The 22653-nt window shown below is 35.8% G+C and overlaps 2 protein-coding genes across 3 annotated transcripts in view; one reads left to right on the top strand and one right to left on the bottom strand.

Annotated features, from left to right (window-relative positions):
• TfIIA-L (transcription factor IIA L) overlaps nt 1–22653 on the top strand; it is a 156214-nt gene that overhangs the window by 39767 nt on the left and 93794 nt on the right. The window lies entirely within an intron of this gene.
• LOC110832288 (IDLSRF-like peptide) overlaps nt 1–22653 on the bottom strand; it is a 67325-nt gene that overhangs the window by 25129 nt on the left and 19543 nt on the right. The window contains exon 2 of one of the 2 annotated variants that reach the window (XM_022069147.2): nt 22100–22162. The exons of the other annotated variant lie outside the window; for it this stretch is intronic. Coding sequence (XP_021924839.1) covers nt 22100–22162 — 63 coding nt within the window. The remainder of the gene's footprint in view (nt 1–22099; nt 22163–22653) is intronic. 2 annotated transcript variants of the gene reach the window in all.

The following is a 22653-nucleotide window of genomic DNA, read 5'->3' as shown; positions in this document are numbered from 1 at the left end:
TCTCAAGAAATGCTAGGTAAGATAGCAAAATGTAAAGATATAGCTGTTCCTGGCACTTTATTTTCATCTTAGTTACACTGGCATTATTCCTTCATATATTGTTTAGAAATAATCACTTAATTAGCATGAGCAAAACTGCTGATGAGTTATAGACATAGATGGAGAAATCAACAAGGTTGACACAGTGCAGAGTACATAGACATTAACAGCAAGATTGCGACTGATTTAAAGCCTAACCACAGTTTACCCGTCTGCATTGAAATACATGAGGAAACAAGGGAGTGGAATAAAAATGCTTCAGTTTAAAATGTCACTTTGAAGTGATTTGAAGTAACAAATTTATTTTGTCTTCTATCGTCTTCAGTGTAATGAAACAACTTATATAAATTGGCATTAAACATATGTAAACAGCAGAAGCATTAATTTCTGGCGCAACAAGGACAGTGAAACTCGCTTCCCTCTGCAGGTCGTTCAGATGTATGTATATATATATATATATATATATATATATATATATATATATAAATAATGCGTCACGGGGTGGAATTGTTTCATTTGATTTGTAACAGCTAACAAGATTCTGGCATCTGGTGGTAGGGTTATGAGTTATTTCGCAAAAATACAATTCTATCTCTCCCCAAATAATAAAACAGTAATCTGGAACTGACAGTTTTCTGTGTTGTGAACATGAGGCCTTGTCATGTGTTCGGTGGTGCAATGTCAGAACAAAGAAGATACGGAAACTTTTTTCCTTACGTTGAATTGGACTGGAGAGCAACAGTGGAATATCTGCACGGGGTTGTTTGTGGACGGGATTGGTTCCCAGTAACAGGCAATGCAGAACTCGTACACATTCACAGAAAATTTCTCTGGGAAATTAAAGTTATTATCTTACATTTACTGATAATCTTATTCCTTCATATGTTATGTTATATGTGTAATGTACATCCCTCCAGGAGAGAAGCTGATACTCACTAAGCTAATTTAGAAGTTGTCCGCCTTGCATCACTGTGTTCACATTTGTCAGTAACTGGATGCTATGTTTCAGTTAATTCAGTTCTCTTTACTTAAGATCTAATTTAGTATTATCGTCCCACTAACACCTACGTTCCTCAAGTGGTCTCTTTCCTACAGCCCTTCTGACTAAAATTCTACATGAATTTATCATCATCACCCGAGTACCTGCTGTTTCTTTATATAGCACGAACGCACATTATAAAAGGTCGCGTTATAACAATCCCGGCTTAGTTCATTTTTCGCGTGTCGCACGAAGCTTCGTGCTTCATATCTTCCTACTTTTCTCCGAGTTCTTCTTATATTTTCAACTTCTATAAGTGAAAAACATGATGTGGAGTTTCCGTGTACAAAATATGGAGACACCTTACTGTCATAAACTTTAAGTATAAATTCATTCTTAAATATGACCATCTTCTGAGACGTTGTATCGTGTAGTCTCGTAGAAATTAGCCGATATTTCAGAGGAGCTCACTGACTTCATCCTACGGCGCTACATACCAGAGAAAATTACAGTACTCGCTGCTTTGAGAACATGATATCTCACTTAAATTATTGTTTTTTTGGGTCTGACCGTAAATTTATTACCTGCATTAAGAGAGGATCGAATAAGCATACACTGTATGAATCGTGGCTAAATTATTGTCTACGTATATATTTTGCACTTTCGACCGCCGAATATAGTCTGTTCATGTTTAACACAATGATTACGGTTTACTTTCCTCGAAAGTCGTCGTCAAGTAATTACCTTCCTCCTTCGTATTCGATTGCTCTTAGGTTGCATTATCTGTCCACAGATTGGCTGCCATGCCTGAGTTATTTGGACGTTTCTTTAGTCCCTCCAGGAAAATTCTGAGATCAAACTATAAAAATGGTCACGACAGCTTCCGTTTCGTTTCGAATTCATTTACGAAAATCTTCCCAGTAGATTCTGTGTAACGTTTGCAGCTGGATAAGTGTCGTTAAGTAAACTGATGCTCAGCAACGGAACACTTTCCGTTTGATTATTAATTAATTATTATTTATTTACTGCAATTGGGTTTTCACCCGGTGACAGTGATCCTTACACTACACAATTACAACAAAATACATACAATAAAAACAAGTACTCTCCATAGAACACCCTACACACATAACTAGACATCCACCCCTACAAAAGCATCCACACCTTACACGGACACACAGACACACAATACAAAAACACACATCCATTAATTAATCACAATACTTTAGAGTAAAATATAATGTCAGACCTCAGTACATGAAACTTTTATCCCAAAGAACTAAAGTCACTTCATCACTTCGAGACTAAGACACTTCACTTCGTTTATGTATTTTCAGAAACGTACTTAATGATGTTATGAAGAAAATATAACAATACTTTTCGGAAGCGTTAATTGTTATGAAATAAATTATATAATATTTATGATTGCTATTGCTGAATATTTTGTACAGTAGTCGATGTTTCAGATTAATTTTAATGGACGAATGTGTTTCTTTGTGCGTTTGTCCTGGAACTTTTTTCTTTTTGTTACTCTACACTTCAGCATTTCCTGTGTGTCTGTCATCTATTCCTGATAATCTATATTCGTTTTGTGTTACCTCGTAAATCTTTAGAATTTTATATAAAACACCTGGCATTACCGAATTTTATGTAATGTTATTTCAGAACTTTTAATCAGAAAATAAAATGAGATTTAATGGTTTTTCTTACTCGCTACTAGCACTTCCTTCCCATTCGTGCTTTATTAAAATTTTACAATCATCTTCACATTCATTTGACAATATTATTACTTCTTCAAGAATCAATAATAAATGTAGTGTTTAGTACCGAGAGTCTAACCGTTTGCAGTTATACTTCCCGCAGTACGCTAGTGTAGGAGAAGTTGCCGCACGATTACGGCGATCCGTTTTGCACCCCGCCGACTTGGATTAAGTAACCTGATTCCTACTTCGGTTAGACTCCGTAACCAGTCGGAGCCAGACATCGCTTTGATGCATCGAAACGTTGAAATGAAAGGGAAGAAATGAACACGCGGCGCGGTCGAAATTGTATTTCTGAAGGAGACTTTCAGAACTCAGTTGTGTAATCTAGAAAGAAGGAATTGTGTTTTGTAGTCTATTCTTCCTCCATCATTTCTGCTGAGGATTCAGTAAACCAGAATCCTCCAAATGTACTTTTTTGACGTCATGGTTTCAGTTTCTGCTCCATTCCACGTCTTTTCAATACTATCTGATTTTTACTATGGGCTGCTTCTGAAATTCACTTGTAATTCCGCATCTCTCTTCTTTCTTATATTTATATAGTCGTATATATTGAATATACCTCAGAAAATGGGCAGTGCCCAACATAATATTGGTACACTCGGTTTATATATTACAAAATTAATAACGATAGTAGCACATCAGTTACTGGTTCTTCAAATTACCGCATTGAGGGTGACTCACAAACATGGCTACATAATTTCAAGCATAGCATTTCAACATTTTTATAATGCTCTGTTGCCACAGACAAGGAAGTGACGACCGAGTCGTGGTTGCATGAACACTCTCTTGCACGGCAGAAGCTTTACTTTCAGAATTCAGGTACTTTGCTCTTGATTTTATGTTTTAAATCAAGTTGCGAATTTCCCTTTTGGTATGTAAACAGTCCTTAACACTTTCTCATTTTGAAGTTTAAAATATGTGCGTTATGTCAAAAAATGTTCAAATCCATGATTTGTAAGTGTTTGAAATGTTTTATTATCTACGTATTTTAAAGATGCAGCGTTAAATTATCTAATTTTTACGGTAATGAATATAATATGCTTACATCTATCTAGACATGACACTAAGCCGACATCTTCACTTCACAAGTGTCACTTGACCTTTAATGTCAAGAGCAGGTCTAGCTGCAGTGGCCTTAGAAATTACGCACTGATAATATAAACGCTATGCAATTAATTAAACTCTGCACGTCGAAATCACTCATCCCCTTCATTATTCAAACAACAGTATCACCGCAATGTCACAGTACTTGCTGCTCTGAGTATGGAAGTAACAGTTCGTCACAATGAAAGATCTTTAATGCTGTTGGATTAATGGCACATTTGGCAGATTATCTTGCAGCTGTATCATTTTTAAGATCATCACGGATTAAGCTCTTCGCTCCGGTTATTGACTGACGTCGTAGAAGTGTTTGCTGCCCCCATCATGAGGGCCCTGATGTATTTCTGAAACGTCAGTAAACTTCAACTACCAGAAGAATTATCTTCATAATTGCCGCCTCCAGAATATGAAATCTAGTAATCCTCTTGTGAGTTGATCTTACCTTCTCCAATTATAAACCTATATATAATGGTCTAAAAGTTATAAATTGACTTGAAACTTTATACAGGTGTGAAGCGCGGTCTAGCAAGGATGATCGGACATTTAAGAGCAAAGTTGTGAGGATAATATTTAGACCTAAGATAGAGAACGTAAAGAGTAAGGAAAGCGAAAGGAAACTTAAAACTTTATGAAGATTTCTGTCTTAATACTCACCGAAGTGAAAACCTCAAATCTTACTTAAAACTTTATGTTACTCATCAAATAAGCTTCTTTATTATTAGGGTCACAAAACCAAGAATACTGATATGAGCGGAATTTGTAACGCGCAAGGGACAGTTGAGAAAATATTTAAAAGTTAACTGGTTCCTGGAATATTTACCAACGTTGTGTAAGATTCAAATCTGTTTGAGTATCAGACAAGATGAGAAGAATCTTACACACGGTACATTGGAACAGATACTGAAGGAAGTGGTTGTCGACTGCTTTTGTGGAATTTGATTGCGACAACAGACCAAGAGCTCATTTGAGATAGCTGATGCTGCCGCAGAGATTTAAACTGGGAACCTTGTCGAACGCGTCACAGCTGTGCCAGCATCTGGGTATGTATCATAAAGAAAAGGAATATTAAGTTAGAGATCAAAGCAAGATACTGGAAGAGAGATGGCTGAAAAACAGAAATATTTCATTGGAGTGGAACGGAGGGATGAAAGAAAAGAATAAAATATACACTTTGCTGAATTTTCGAGACAGAAATCATAGTTGCAATAAAATCAAGGAACAATTTCCAAGCTGTATCAGAAAATGGCAGTAGCGTACAGATTTACTGAATTTCGTCACATGTGGCCTTAATAAACTATGTACACCTAGTAAATGTGTGTGTAATGTCATCAGGATAGTCATGTACTCTGTCTAATTTTCTGCATTATCACGTTCATAATCATTTGTAGCACAGTAAGTTTATCCTTTCGTGAATACTGCCTTGAAGAATAACATTGAAACTCATTGATCAATAATTATATGTTCTGCAAGATACAATTTAGCAGATTTTATTCAAATTTTAGTCTTTGGAAAATGCTTCAGAAATAAGTTGCACTAAGTTCATGCCCACTATTTTAATCTTTCTACTACTGACTTCAACTTCCTTCAACCTTCTGTAAAAAATACTCCTGCAAAGTACAGTCTCTGTGTTTCTACACCAAATGTTTTATTTTCCGTAACCATTAGATTTGTTATGGTTTTGTTTTATATTCCGCGTATAAGGGACAAACAGAAAAGTACAGTACAAATTACAACTTTACGGAAAGCACAGTCATACGTTTATGTTCATCTTCTGGGTTGTAACGCCGTGTGGACTTGTAGATTAATACCAATGTATCTGCTGACTTATTCCACGAAAATTTCGAGATAGAGTCCGATAAGTTTTATTATGAAGAATAATATCGGGATAAATAACGTTATTTTAAAATAGGTTATGTTGTGGGTTTTTTGATGTTAGGAACGGAAGTTGGAGCAGGCATTCTTTTCGCTGTTTAGTTACTGCATCAAGACAACACAGCACAGAATAATTTATAATGTTGGCTGTTTTCTGTGCTGTTTAGAGACGTGGAGTGAAATACATCACTGCAGCTAACAAAAACAAGGCAGTTACTCCTGTTAGTGGCTCGCTAGTTTCCTGGATGTGTTAATGTCTCGGAGCACTCTGATATGTTAATCTCCGCTGCAACAGTAAGACACTCAGACAATCTAATCTCCTTCTCTGACTTCGCCCCTCGCTGTGATTTCCTTCCGTTAATCCCACTCTGCACTCTGTGTTGTGTACACTTTCTTTCAAGGTGCAATTACCCAAATTCATAACATAGAAGCTAGGGTCTTTCATTGTACGTTTTTTGTGTTCCTTTTGCGTTCATGTCGGGAGTATACATTTGTTCAACACAACCAGCAAAGGTAACAATAGGTTTGATCAGAAAATTATATTCTGTTTACTCATTCCACAATTAAGTAAGATACTGATGGACAATATAAAGAAACTGTTTATTTATTAACTTTTTAGTGTTAATTCGACTGTGTAATTGTTAATATGTAGCGGTGTGTTTAAAGAAACTGAGATATAGATTTTATTCAAAAACAGAAATGGACATGGTCTAAATTATGTCACGATGCTGTGTCGACTGCAGTCTGCAATTAATTGCTGGTTGGGCGTGACACATGTTAAATAACTACATGACACGAGAACACGTGGGTTATAACCTGTTTAAAATTAACAAGACTGCATATTGCTGTAGCAGCAATGGAATACGATAGTTTCTGTGTATTTATGGAATACAGCCAACTAGTTACTACTCTGCCAACTTCTGTTGAAGTAGATTTCCTTGTGGGAAGCCTTTGCTTATTATTTTATGTTGAATCTTGTACAAAATGGTGTATCGTGTATGACTGGAGTGTTATGAAATTTTTTGGGGGCGGGGTGGAATGCTCTCGGTTTATGTTGGCGTGATTTGCGATTCTTGAAGTGATATCCTCCCATCTACTATGTGAGAAATACATCATTATAATCTCCCATAAGATTTAAAAAACGCTAAATATTAGAGTTTGTATGTTTATCATGTTTGTGTTTTCCATTACGACAATAAAATGGAAAATATTTGCCATTCTTTACTACAAAAACAGTTTTACAATTTTGCCTAAAATATAAAATACCTTACAAACTCGCTTTTCAATTCTGACGAACGGAGAATGGTCAGTGAAACACTTTAAAAAATTACTCCCCGGATGTTACAAAATTCACATCTGTAGAAGAAGAAATAAACCACTACTTCAAAATATTTCATTCCTGTTTAAATTCCATCTAAATCACAATAAGCTCTGCGTCGTACGAAACGCATAGTGTGAAATTCCTTTTCTGTTGGGTTTAGATTATGTTTTATGAACAGACATACAGTATTCTACGACAGTGAAACATTTCCATCCAATTCAGATTGCCGTGGATGCTTTTTCACAGCCGTACAGTGATGAATATGCATAATGTGAATAAATTATAACAAAACAGTTTGAAGAACTTCTGCATGCAAATATTTTATATTCACAAGCATATTGTGGATCTTAAGAGGTTTGTATATTAATTTTCATCAACTAGATGAAAAAAAATGTTTAATTCAAACATCCTATGTCGATAGGTTTTGTGTTTTCAATTTTTATTTTTCCCCCTTAAATGTATGAATAATTACGCAACAAATATCTAATATTTTTCTAAGCCCATAATGGAGAACGGAGACCAGACTAAAGACAGAAATTTCGCAAACACCCCAGAATATCTTAAAACTTACAAAAGATAAATAAATAAGATGGGGAAAAAAGAAACTCCTTGAAATTGCTCAGTTCAAAGTCTCTGCATAGAAGTGTTTTACATATAAGTTACTTCGTAAGAAGTTTTTTGTACGCCCTTTTAAATCTGTAATTTTGTACATATTTCACGTATGAAATGTTTGTGATCAAGTTAAGGAGGATGAAGCCTGTTCGGAAAGAAGAGAAATGAATACACAATCTTAATGAGGAAACTTAAAGATCTAGTTACAAGCGGGATATAATATTAAAATTGACCGTAAATGAATTGGATGTCAGGATGCAGCTTGACATGAGCTGGCCCATATAGGGTCCAGTAGCGGGCTCTTGTGAACACGGCTTGGGTCCTATAAACAAATATTAGTTTCTGAAGAAGGATTCAGACAATGCACTGCGAGGAGGAATTGCACTTCTTTTTCGTACTGCTTTATCAGTCTTATTTCTAGATGGGAAAATAATGCTGAATGATCTTTACGTTAGAAGATTCTGTACTTCTGTTCTACTGTTCTTCAGATCCCTGCTGAAGCATAAAAATAAAGCATTATAAACTTTTTATTTCATTATATCGTCTTTCCCATTTGCACAGTTCTTCAACCGAATAACTTAGTGAATTAGCTGTTCCTTAGAACTTCTAGCTGCCATTAAGGGTCTCTTCGCAACGTTTCCTCAAGAAACAAGCGGACCGTAAAACACTTCCATTGCTGTAGGTTATTACTGGGACCGTCTTTGTGCTGTAATGTACTGCAGTCTGCACATTTCCGAGCGTCCTAGCTCTTTTAATCGCAGGCTCTAATGGAACTTAACTGCTAGGAAATGTCGAAATGCTCAAGAAATATTTCTTCATGCAGTAAAAAAAACAGACGTTTGATGAAAAATAATGATTTCTGGTTGAACAAACTGTGGGAGTTGAATATCGGAAATATACCGTTTTGTTGTGAGTAAGAAACAAATCTTGTGATTTTGAAAATATGGAGACATTTTTCGCAAGGAAAACGGCTCTGAGAATAGAGACTTGCATTTCGTTTCGGAACCGTGACATACGAGGACTTAAAAGGCACAGGAAAGAAAACAGCGAAATTTAATCTCACATCGACTAGAGGTGTTCAACAATAGGATTCTGAGAGAATATTTGGACACAATATAAAGGAAGTCGATAAATTTGCACGGCGCAATATTATTAGGAAGATAAAACCAAGGATAATGAGATTGGCGGGTCATGTAGAATATGTGGTAGAGCTGAGACGTGTAGGGTACACAATTCTTTTCAGGCGCAATACTTGAAGGGAAGAGGCTACTATGGAGAATTAAGGGTAGATGGGAAGATAACATTAAGATACATCATAGAGTATATTTATGAGGGCGTAGAATGGATTAATGTGGCACAGGATAGAGACGAGTATCGGACCCATGTGAACACAATAATGAATACTCTGGTGACATAAAAGGCCGGAATTTCTTGATCTAACGCCAGCTTCGCAAGATGGACTCTGTTCCACTGAAATTTTTAATAGGTCTACGTACATATTTCACTTTATTTAAAGCTCGAGATAAATCTTCAATATAAACTGCATTAATGAAACTACTGTATACAAGAATACAGATGATACTTATAGATCAAAAATCCCAGAGAGATAAAGCAATTTAAATAAAGTTCTAAGCTCGGCTCAGACTGTTACAGTGGCTGCCAGTGAGACGTAGAAATTTTACCAACTCGGTACCGAAACAGAGTTTATACAGTAATTGTCTCCTTATAATGGAAGGCACCGTTTCCTGGTAACCAATAGACGACATCCATATCTTTCCGAGAGTAAGCTTATTCTTTGTTCCTACATAAAGATTTCCTGGATACATAGGCTTGTCAGGTAAGATGTCCACCTGTGCAGAAAGCAGATGTCTGGGACACACGAACTTGGTGTTAGTCTGTCGCCTCGTGAGATGTCAGTTTATGAAGGACAACTGTAAACATCTGACACACTACAACTCCATAACCAGTCTGCAGATCAAAGTTTGATCCCAGTTAAGGATTAAGGTTAATTATTTTGATGCTAATTTGTCCTAGCTTTCGCTTTCATATAATTCCCCTTCAATAATATTCCTTTGATATTAGTGCATAATATCGTACTAAGCTCTGGAAAAAAAAACATATGGTAACATATTTTACTTATAAATGTAACGATATAAACAAAAGACTAGCAGATATGTGAACTAACCTAAATTAATATGTTGACGTGTTAACAGCTTCAAATTGTATTCGCGCTTGATATTAAATAATAGATTACACGAATAATAGTTATTACTCATAGGCCAAATATTTAAATCCTATCTATTAATTACATTCGAGCAAATCTATTGAAAGTTCTCTTCGTAAACCACAATGCCACGGCAGGGAATATTGTGTAATATAGAGGCATTATGGGAGATTATGAAACAGTGCATTGTACTGGACTCGTTTTCCATTGTGAAATGAATTCACAGTGCTTGAATGGAAATACTAATGACATTCAAGGTATAAAGTCCTTCCCATACAATATATACTCCAGGATTATAAAGCCAACGGTGTTGGTGTCTCATATCCGCTGTGCGACGGCTTTATAAATTGAGTAGGTACATGTAAGAAATAAAACATCGCTAAGAAAGTCCCTAACGCATTGTTAAACAAAATGGAAGAACACAAGAACGGATAGGCATACACGTGGGGTGGCATTAGAAATGCTGTTTAGTTATGGGCAGTGAGTAGCAAAGGATCAATATCAGCTACATGGCACTGCGAAATCAGATATACAATCAACTGCGCAAACTGTTGTTATGAAACTGAAGACTATCTCGAATCAGTGAGCTTTATGCAAATTTTGTGCACGTAAGACGTTTAAATTATGCTATTCTCTATTGGTGGCATCTAAAATGCTGATCTAGTGAAATGCTAAAATGAAGGAACAAAAATTAATGCATTGCAATTAAATTTGTTGTTAGTCTCGTTAGACCTAAACTAAAAAGGTACTCCCATGGTGAGAAGGGCAGTAGATTTGTGAGACCCTGAACTCATTTAATCTCAGTTAAGGTTGAAAAATGGTAAGAAATTACGTCGTTGTTTCTAGTGCACTTGAAACTTGTATTTCATAATGTGTATTTTGCTTGATACACTTGATACATGGCAAAAACATGTTATGATTTCTGTACAGCCGCGACGTATGTTTATTTATCTCTATCAGCCTTAGATGATTGTCCTCTGGGTCTTAGCGCCTTTTAGTGTGGTAGAAGTTTACCAACGCTTCAGATGTCCTTGTTGCCTCCATCATCAGAAAATCTCTGTAACGTTGGTAGACTTCTACCAGACTACAAGGCGCAAAACCCAGAAGACAACCATCCTCGCACTCACCGCCGTGAGAACATCAAATTCTGTCTGCCACGCTTAAGCTTATCTTTTTAAATAAAAGTAGAATAATTTAGAGAAATATATGTTACGCCTCGTAACTGAACCCCTTTGCCCCATTACCTCAGTATACAGAACTTGTTTCACTTGTTTGATGACAATATCTAGAAATTGACAATGTTTCTTAGTCCATTTTGAAAATACGTAGCTATCTGCACTTCAGTAACAAAATTAATAACAAAAAGAGAAATTCATTCATCGCTGCAGGAAAGAGTAATGTCATACACACAATCATTACGTATGGTATTAAGAATATACTATTACATGAATACACACAAAAACAGTTTTCATAACAATTGTATTGTTTTATGACGAAAGGAAATTTTCAGTATTAGATTTCTTCAATGTATAAATTTGATAACAAAATATTTTAAGTTTATGAGTAGGCATAAATAGGCCTACATAAACTTAATACGTTTAATAAAACATATAATGCTTTTTATTCTTCTTCTTCTTTTTCTTCTTGGTGCTTATTACATTTTATATTTAAAATAAAGCAACTTCACAAAACCGCACTCTGTCTGTATAAAACAAACCAATTATACTACACTTTGAGAGGTTCAATTATGAAGTTGATGAGAATTCTTTTCTACTTGGCGATATAATAAAACACGAACACTGCCATAAAATGCTAAGCTATTTTTGTCATAAAACTCTTACAATATTATATAATTGTATACAAAATTGGAAAAAAGTTTTTAGGACTGAATTTAAAAGAGTAATATTTCGAAGATTGCAATTAGTTCAATTCCATGAGCTGCCAAAAGGATGGACGTAATTTGTTCAGTTACTGTTTACACACATCAGGAAACGCAGCTTTCGTTTGGGGATAAGGGTTTAGACACCCGCAAATATTAATTAAATGCAATTTACAATACAAACTTCTGCATAACCTCAGGGTAGCGATTTATCCCAAACCACATGACATACACAAATTGAGTTATGAACTATGTTGAAATTATAATTAAGCTTTAAATAACTGTTTAAAATAATCCGTACACCATTTTATTTTCATAAACTTGTTTTTGTACACAAATACGTCACAATTACAAACTTTTTGCAACATAAATTTCTTTTAAGGTAAATTTTATGTTAAAAAACCTTGCATTAATACAGTGCATTTAATAATACGCAACCCACTCAAGAAACATTTCTTCTTGTCTCAGTTTAATAAAAAAATGAATGGTGTTGAGTCTTATGCGAAGAATATTAATTTTCGGTAGATTCTGTGTCAACAAACATACCGTTTGCCATATCTAATTATGTGAGGAAAATAGTTGCCACCACATTCAACAGTAAGACGTCAGTTTCTTCCATGCAGTTCGTCTCTTTTTTAACACACTGTGTTATCCGTTTATTGAACCCGGAGCTCTGACACAAACTTAAGACATCTATTAGCATTTAAATTATTCCAGTCGGTAGGCAGGTCAATGTACTACTATAAATTTGCATTGAAATTGCAGATGGAGCTTGCTGAAGTCTGTCCAAAACAAGGTTCTTGACATAATAACGCATGTTAATTTAGCCGTGCTTTAAAATTATTTTTCCGGCTTTCTAATGTCGTTCCTTCCCATATGTGCCAGTTGCTACATTTTACAATGTTTTACATGTCATTATCGTCCTTAACAACAGAAGGCTTATTAGAAGTTTTCCTTTGCAGTTTTTATCTAATGTTCGGATTTCGAATAGTGGATCTAAATTCCCTGAAATTAATATGGCAATTGAAACATTTTTCTAAACCCTTATAACTCTTTACGGGAATAGTTAACCTGCGCAGGAAAAATTACGTTACAGCGCTCTTGAACGAAGGACTTAATACAAACAAATTGTTTATGTTTATTACATTTTACGAACAATTTATTACTGGAGAAAAGCCTGATAATAAGAGGCATGTGCCCGGTCTATACATAAATTTTTAAATGTCTGATTACTGATATGGGCAACTCTTGGTTTCTCATAATGCAACGTTGAAAATAGACAATTCCCCTTGAAAGAATTTGTGGAAATATATTTGCAGCCAGGGAAACAGGACTTTTCAGGAACAGTTGAAGCTGCTGAAATGTTTCAATAATGTACAATAATCTGAAACCACTCCTGGCGTTCTCAAATATGAATAAAAGAAGAAATTAAATAAGTGAGTGGAAAGAGTTAAAAATTAAATAAAATAGAAAACAAATTAATTTTGCAGACTCCAAATCATTATAGACGTGGTGATAAAAATCACCTTTGAGAATAGAAACCCCGGCTGCCTGCACCATATAAAATATTCTACCACCTAAACTACAGCTGACGTTTATGAGACTTACGAACTAACATTGAAAAAGGTTGAAAATAAATTCTGCATTAAAAGGAAATAGTGGAATGTCAAAACCTAATATTTTGACCATGAAGTCAGAGGAGTGTCCACAGCCATTCAGAGGGTATCAATCGATCGGGTTCCATTGTAAGTAACCGACTAACATAATGGAACAGAGCCGTTCGTAAAAAGCTAATAGTCGCTCAGGGAGTCAAGAAATTTCTCGCGTCAATTTAAAACACTAACCAGTCAGCGGTACCTATCCTAAGCAAAATTAATCCGCTCCACAGCCTGAATCCCATATTAAGGTAAATCTTAATAGTATCATCAGCCCTTCCAAGTGATATATTCATTTCAGGCTTTGCGTTAAAATGTGTGCGTTCTTCCTCACAGTGATATAATTTATAATATTAACTTTTAATCAACAACTACCTATGAACTTATACTTCTAAAAACATTGCTCATTTTTGTATAACCGACTGGATCTTACTGACTTTATTTTAGTGTTTACTGAACGTATTTACAATATTCAATATAGTATTATGGCATTCGGAGTGTCTTGAAATAAAATTAGTATACAAGAGCGGGACTCCTTTCTAAGTGTTCCCGCAAACACAACACAAAACAGCACACTAACCTTGGCCTGAATCGCAATTGGAAATGGCTGTTTCAATAATGGATATGTTAACGTCTGAAACAGCGTGGAAACAGAACAGGCTGTCGTCTAGGTTGTTGCGCCAAATTACGCGGCGCAACCGTGAAGACAGCCAACTTCATTCCTTCCGCCATGAGAACCTCTGCCAGAACAAATATGAATGCCGGTTGCAGGAATCGATAAAAGTTAAAATTCATACGATAAACCACGCAACAGGCATAACGGAACTTCCGTGTCGTGTTGCTTCATCGATCGGCATCACACCAGGACAGGGTTCATTGAAATCAGAAGGGGATCTTGCTGACAGCTTCAAGTGCGTAGCCCCAAGAATATTTTCGCCACACGATTCAACAAACCATCGAGGAAATAAACAGTACTTTATATGAGGCTGCTAATGTACAGTCTTTGGTATCACAGCATGTTATTACTCTTCGTCCGAGACAGACTCCAATAGTTATGCGGAAAAAGGAGTAGTTTCTTAAGAAAATGCTGATTGATGAGACCATAACTAGAAACCTAAGTCTTTCTTTTCTGTTTAAAATTTTAGTAACGTCGCCTGTTGGTTCTGGTCAGCAGACACAAATCTTTTATTTTCATTCATAGAGAAAACTCTAAAGCATGTTCTGAGGTACAGAACTTAAAATGATATTAGATATTTCAGATGTTCAGGCGGGGAAGATCCCAGCAGTCCACACTTAAGCCGGCTACACACGTACAGGTATACCTGTACGCGTGTAGCCGGCTTTACATTTGTCCTTCTTTCGTCTACTACTAGGCACCGGCAGTTCATAAAATTCGTGTTCATCCGTGAGTACATGGGCATATACGCCATTCTCCCATATTCTGTAGTCATATATTTTATCTTAAAGTTTAATCGAACTGTTTTTGTAGTGTGCAGTAGCTTCTTTTTAATTTTATAGACTTCGCCTAAAATTGCTTCTGATAGAGATCTATTTAAAATCAGATGAGTGCACTTTCTATTCTTCTTTTGTGTTTTATTTTTCATAACGCTTGCTCTGCTTCCAAAAAACATAAACGCTTAATCTTTATATAAGCTTTTGAGTAAAGTCTATTATATCATGTTTTACGAAATGTAACATTTCTACATATAACCTATACGATATTCAAATTAAGATACAGATACAAAAGTTATCAAAGTGAAACTTTTCCCAGACGCCTATTACTTTCCCCTAATTAGGTCAAAATATTTTCCTCCGAGCCAAGAATTGAAACACTATGCGTTCCTATAACATGCTAGTTTCTTTTATGGATATTTATGCCAAATTAACGATTGCAACTTGGTAAACACATGTTATTTTCTCGGGTTTCATCAGCTACAGTTATTGAAACGAGAAGAAAATATGTATCACCAAATTGTAATTTTCGATTTCAAGTAGAAATATCCATGAAAGAAATTAGGTAATCAAATTACTATGTATTTATTTCCTCTAGTTTATTAATAACATTACATTTATATTTAAACCGTGAACTGTTTTCATTAACATTGGAAGTAATTTGATAGTAATAATTAAAGAACCGTTAGTGCAATACATGTGGCATATAGTCTGCAGATAGACCATAAGCATGCCAATAACTTCTGCATGAAAATTTGTTGTGTTTTTTTACTTTCAAACATGGTGATAGGACAAAACTCTGTTATATGCGTTGATTAAGTGGAACCAACAGTTGGATATAGCGAAATATTTATTCTCGTTAACTCATTTATACAGAAAATATTTAAATCTTTAGTTATTAACTCAAAATGTGAGTCTTTAATACAAAGATAAGCTGGTTATGCTTGTAATGGGATTAATAAAGGTTTATCCTGTCAAGTGCTGGGATTCCTATAAAACGCTGTGTTGAACTGTGATGAACTTGATGTTAGGATTTCCGCCGTCTTTTATGCATGTGTTTTTCTAAGCACCCTTTTATCTAACAACCCAAATCTATGTTTCTGTCGCCATGTTGTTAATTTTAAAATGTGAGCTATCGTTTTGGATAAGAAGACACATAAAATCACGTTTTATACGAATTTATGAATTACCATCGTGAATAGTAAGTACTTATTTAATAATAGTCTTCACACTTTTGGATGCGGTTGTGGTTATATGGATCTGATCTCCAGAAAACCTTTCATCCTTTGCCTTTATATTGCAATTCAGAAATATGTAATGGCGTTTATTCCCCGGAGAATATTACCGAAATATATTATGATTCGTTACATGATTTGTATTGTATAGCTTAATTTTAAGTGTTGTGTCTTTGTAGACGTAGAAAACTATACATTTTCTTCAATTACGTTATGACTTTTATATAAAGTTTACAATAAAAATTGAAATTCAATATTCCTTCCGTCGTATTACTTTTTAACATGCGGGACAACTTAGTTGATTTTCATATTATGTACCAAATGACAGAAATGGGCATGTTATATCTTTATATAAGTCAATTTTTTAATCTTAATTTTCCTTAACTTTCTTTCCGTCTTGTTTTCAACTACTTGAATGGAGTAAGTTGTCTGCAAACATCAGTTAACTGAGGTATGCAGTTGTTGCCAGTAGACGCCTCAAGTGATTTCTCGATGACTACTTGATGTTGGCTGAGAATTAATAAAACACTGTCGCCATCAAGTGACTAGAACTGAAATTCCAGAGTGTCCTTGTGTAGCTGTGAAGTGATCCTGCAAGTTCCTGTGCATTATTATTCGTTGCAAAGGCATTTAGGTGCCGTTATCTGCTATACGCAGATATTATCATAGTTTGAGCATATTAGTTACTTAGTTTCTGTATGAAGGTAGGCGCAGAAGCAATTTCTAACGAAAAGTCAAAGCCAATAAGGAACAAGCATCAAAGTAATAGGAATGCAGCATGTTCGCGTGTGTACATAATATGTGGAGACTTGGTAGCTTATATTCAAAGCTTTTAATCGCCCTGTTGCTATAAACGAGGGGCTCAAACATGGCGGCATAACAAGTTCATCTTGTATATAAAAATAGCATAGATTGAGGTGGGTTAGTCATGGTCCTAAAAATCAGTTCTAGTAAGAAAAATCGAGAAATAATAGACGTTAGAATAACCAGAATCATTTTGATAATTATAAATGGGACGCACATTTTTTTTAATTTGTGTGATAAAGAGGACGAACAATTATTGATTCTAATTTTAGTTACTATTTATGTATGGTCTGATGCCTTAGTGTTTTTGATCCGTGAATGATCAATGTAATAAATCTTTAAATATTAAAGGGTTGAAATTATAGAAGGTGGACCTCTAGCGATTTATTTCGATTTTGTGGCATAGATATACAATTAGGTCAAATGTACGAATATACTAATCAGTCTGACCGGAATATTGTGTAACAGTGTAAGAACTAGCTAATCATCTCGCAACCTGGGTTTTCGATGCAGGGATTACAATACAACATTGTACCAAACAGCCTTTTATGTATAAGTCAAGACTCTCTTCACCCGTGTGACTTAATTACTATGATGGCAATAAAGGGGCACAAATTAATAAGACACTCATTTTTAACTTAATTTAAAATTCACTTTTCTTAGCTATTACATATCTTTCAAAATAATTCCAGTTCACCAATTCACCAAATACCAATAATACTCTTCGCCCTAAATGATTTCAATCAAAATACCCGTCAACTTCACAATATATCTTACATGAAAGTATCGGCATCATCTAATTTTTGAAGGAATAGTAAAATAGTTTACAATGATAATGTTGAAATTTCCTATCTTCTGGGGGTTGTAGCGCCGTGTAGTCTCGTAACAACCCTTAAGCCAGCCATTTTCATTATCGTCGCTGAGAGAACCTCAAATCCTACTGAAGACAATGCTGTATATAACTTATCAGATGCTTTATCCGAACTGACAAGTCATGTAGCAGAAAGCCAATCTCAGAGAAATGTAAAGGAAACGCAGTAAACTTAGGATGTGCTGGCCTCGTTTCCTCAGAAACACTCGTAACTTGACATATGGTATTTTGGGAGGAAATGTCTTCCTTTATTAACAGTAGTTTGTTTGTACTCGTGCGGTATTAAGCGATATTTGTTGTACCAACTCCGGTGTTTCTATTATACCCAAAATAAAAACGACGGAATCAGCCTTAGCAGCGGATGAGGTGATATTGTGTTATTGCAACAATAAAAATGTCAGACACTAACTTGAAATTTTTTGTCTGTAATCGAATTCATAGTTTATCGAATTAATGCAACTGCCGTAAGGATTGAAATTAAATTGAGGCTGACTGAGGCAGAGTACTGTGAAATATATTCCGACCTTAGAAACAGGTATTCAGAAGTTTGAGAAAATTACGTACAAACGAACTTCATAACTTCTCCTCCACCAAATAGTATTGAGTTAAGTAGGATTTGAGGTTCTCAAGGCGGTGAGTCTGAAGATTGTTGTTGTTATGGATTATTGCGCCGTGTAGAACGGTAGAAGTTTACCGACGTTTCAGAGATCGCTGCCGCCTCCATAATCAGGGCGATAAGTGAAAACCCAGAAGATAGATATCTTCAGTATTGCCATAAATAAATAAAAGAGAGTAGACTTGGCAGGACATTTAGCACGCATTTGGGAAGTGAGAAACAATTTGGCCAACAAAATTTTTAGTCCGGAAATTCGAAGGGAAGAAATCAATTCTAAATACTAGGCGCATATGGGAGGATAATATTAAAATGTTTATTATAAAAACAGGCTGTGTGGATGTAAACTTGATTCTATTAACTCGGGTTAGGGTTCGGTTGCGAACTTATATAAACAAGACAATACATTTCCGCTTTCTATAAAACGTCGGATTTTTATCCATCTGAGGGACTTTCAGCATGCGAAGCTGAATACTGATCCGTGCACTTAGTCTGTTGGTCAGTTTCTTTGTTAGCGATTTAATTACAAACCGTAGCCATACAAGTAATACGTATATTTCAGTTGATGCAATGTAAAGGCTGAAGCATTAGATATGACGGTCAGTTCATATTCCTTCTGACCTTCCCGTTACTCATTCGTCTTCAAAGGCCACGCCATTTTTATAGCGAAGGCGGACAGACGCTCTGTCTTTTGTTTCACATGAGATTAAATTGAAACTGTGAATGATGGTTGGGAATCCCACAGGCGACAAACACAAACGCCGATCGATAAATTGGTCATGAACTGTAGTTTCGTCTCTTCATAATCTCGAGCTTCGTCTCCCAATTAAAATAGGTAGCATTCAATGGGAAAAGTCAAAATTAAGTAGCTCAAAGGAAGCCGTGGTTTTATTCGAGCACGTTAGGGTCCTGTTATAATGTTTATAGATTCATATTGCTCTGAAAATCTACGAAATGAAACGATAAGATGAGATGGGGCTATCTCTGAGTGGTCTCATTCTCGCGCAAACCACAGAAATACATTAACGAGTTTCACATCCTGAGCCGAGGGAGGTGGGTTCCAGTAATTGCAATATATCCATTATACATTTTTGTTTATGTGATGAAGCGTCAAAGTTGGAAAGTATTGTGAAATTGACGTCAGGAGCAATACCAGTGTTTAACGTCTTTTCATCAATGTGACATACCGGAATCCAGCAGGCAGGCAAAACGCACGGAGTCCAGTTTCCAACTGTCTCAGTTCAAAGGCGTTGTGATATTTGTACAAAGTACTAAAAAAAATATTTAGACCTAAGGTACGGGCTGTAGCAGGGGTCTGCAGAAGCTTCAAAACTCAGTATAATACCTACTACCACTTACTAACTTCTATGATGGAAACAAGACCTAATTATGTTCCTTCGTGCTTTGCGTCGTAATGGAATAACGTGATTCATGAATTGTAATGACCATCTCCAATAAACAACTTATTTTCTGATAACTCTATTAATGGGGTCGTCCAATCAATACCAATTTACACCTTATAATTAGCCCATACATTAGAAGTCTATAATACTGCCCTGTCTGCAAAACAGTTTGTTATTGATCACATGTACTGCCCGTTTCAAAATTAGAAACTCGTCAACCTGACATTCATCTGGGATCAGCAAACTGAACGGCTTTGAATTTCAGATCGTGTAAATACTCAGTAAAACTATGTCTTGGATGGCCTTCATATTTACCTCTATATATATATATATATATATATATATATAATGCCAGAACTAAAGTGACAACGTGTTAGTACGGGCTGAACAAGCAGCTACCATCGGTCTGCGGACCTGTTCTGTTAAGTATCGGCTGAGTTCAATGAGCAATACTTCGCCTTGAGATTGGAGACAGTGAAGGATACAGAAACGTTGAAATCCAAATTAGTGAATGAGATATGAGGATGTTGATGATGGTTTTCTGGGTAGTAACGCCATGTGGGTTTGTGTGTAGATAACTAACGTTTCGGAGGAACATAATGACTCCATCTTTATCCCTGATAGATCCAGTATTTTTTTTTCGTTTTTTCGAAACGCTTCACGACGTTGCTGCCCACGAGCGGAACATCGATAGAATCCGAAATATTAACTTCAGTGAAATCCTAAAATTTCATATTGTGTAATTTTTGTAGACTAATCCCAGACTTGCGCCAGATGACACTTGAATTATTCCAGCTTCAGTAATTCAAATATGTGTCGAAAAATTATCTGCGAAAGTAAGTTTTCAATATTGTGATTCCTAATGATCTGACGTACGTATTAAAGTAACTGCAAACTAAAACGTTTCACTCTACTAAAAAGGTAAACTGCTTAAGACACAATCCAATATGTGGTAAAGTGAGCAACAGAAAATATGTATGCAAATTAGCAGTTATATCTATTAGCTTCGAACAGTTACAGAGAAGCACCTGAAGATGACCAATTAAGGTCAAATCATATAGTGTGTCGTTAACAAACATTCGATATATAATAAAAAAATTGTTGTGCAGATAGACTATAAGCCTAACGTTCAACACACAACAGGGCAAACACCTCAAAACTCGTACAAAAGTAAAGTTAAATTTGATGTCTGTCCCTCGCGGAATAGGACCAGGTAGATGTAATGGGCGGAGTTGATAACAAGTCAGTATAAAATTGTATTGTGCTGTGTAACTCAGGCTACGATGCAAATAGACCAGATAACAGTTCATGCAGATGTGGGTAATTCGATACCCGTCCCCTTGCTCACTTCTCTTCTACTTCCCAGTCATAGTTCAGGTTGGTTCAACAGCCCCTGTTCACACGTACGCTACAGGTAACGCACGTGGCTTGTATGTGGCATGCACACAGAGATACAGGGATTTTCTAACAATCCTATACATATCTGTAGTCCAAAGCTTCGCTGATCTAAATTATGAAAACCTCCACGTAAGTTTCAGACTTTTCATCAATTGGTTGTGGCAATGAGATTACGAGGAAATAAGTCAAAAACTAAATGTCTCACCCTAAATTTATAAATAATTAAACATGTATACATACCCGGAAGTTAGCAGAACATCCAGTTTTTGTTTCGATTGTCTTTACAGGCCGAAGGTACCATGGAATAAATCTTGTAATACGATAAATAAGAGCTGTTATATGAGTAAGACAATATATCGGCCAATTTCCTCTAAGGAATCATGTACATTTCTTATTGTTGGCTCTTTTCCGGTTGTCAACTGTAACGGAAGATTAATTTTCGCTGTGGGAAATCACGTGTTTGTGTTATGACTTTGCTGGTACGGAGAACCCAGAAGAGACCATGTTTCTCTTGGGTCTGTCACAGGAACGCGCCTGGCATCTTCCAGAGAAGTGTCCCATCACGTAGCATCTGCAGGTGAAACGCTCATTCCTCAAACCAAACCAGAACAGGAACCCACAACTTTTGTATTTGATAATCGCATTCCTTTACGACAAGCCCTTTATTTATTATCGTTGTTGTTGTTGTTGTTGTTGTTGTTGAAAGCACAACTTTACATTTGTGTCTGTCGCCAGCAGAACCCGAAGTTCAGCACCGCTAATGCCAAATCCCGCCTTTGTTCACGACCCAATGTTATGCAATTGAGAATAATTTTCCTGTACAGAAGCCTTTATAGTACAGGTAAGATTATTAATAATTATTGCAATATTATTATTACCTGGCTGGGGTACATCCATGGTCTTCTCTTCCACCCACCCACTCTTCAACTCATTATAGTGGCCTACAACGTAAATATAAATCAGTAAAAACATTATTTAACCAAGTTCTTTGCTTCGGTAGTAACAAAAGTTGTATTATACAGTCTTCTGGAAACATAAGAAGAAATGGAAGGAACCAGTAAGGCAAGAAAATTATTTTGCTCCATGGAAACACTCTTACGGCTTCACTAAACTAAGTTTCACTCTCACAAGCCTTCTCAATAGCTGACCAGGTCCAGTCGATTCCAGGCATTGATCGAAACAACAAACACACGCAAGAACTGTAGCTCGATTTATCTTATAGTATTTTATCAGAATGAAATTGAATTCTACGGAATGGAGTTACAGCAAAATTCCATCAAATAGAATTTTACAGCCTTGTTCAGAACATTTGTTACTGAACGAGGAAAATTATTTCGATAATTTAGTTTTGTTACAAATTCACTACTCCTTGTGTTTAAATGAGATTTTTCCAAATATGTTTCGAAAAAGAATTTTGATTTGTTTCAACAGA

The sequence above is a fragment of the Zootermopsis nevadensis genome, unplaced genomic scaffold (genome assembly GCF_977971745.1).
Source record: "Zootermopsis nevadensis isolate Lab colony 2312 unplaced genomic scaffold, Znev_1.0 Znev_ptg000028l, whole genome shotgun sequence".
NCBI lineage: Eukaryota > Metazoa > Arthropoda > Insecta > Blattodea > Termopsidae > Zootermopsis > Zootermopsis nevadensis.
Note: the sequence above shows the minus strand (reverse complement) of the source record. Positions and strands in the feature narration are given on the sequence as shown.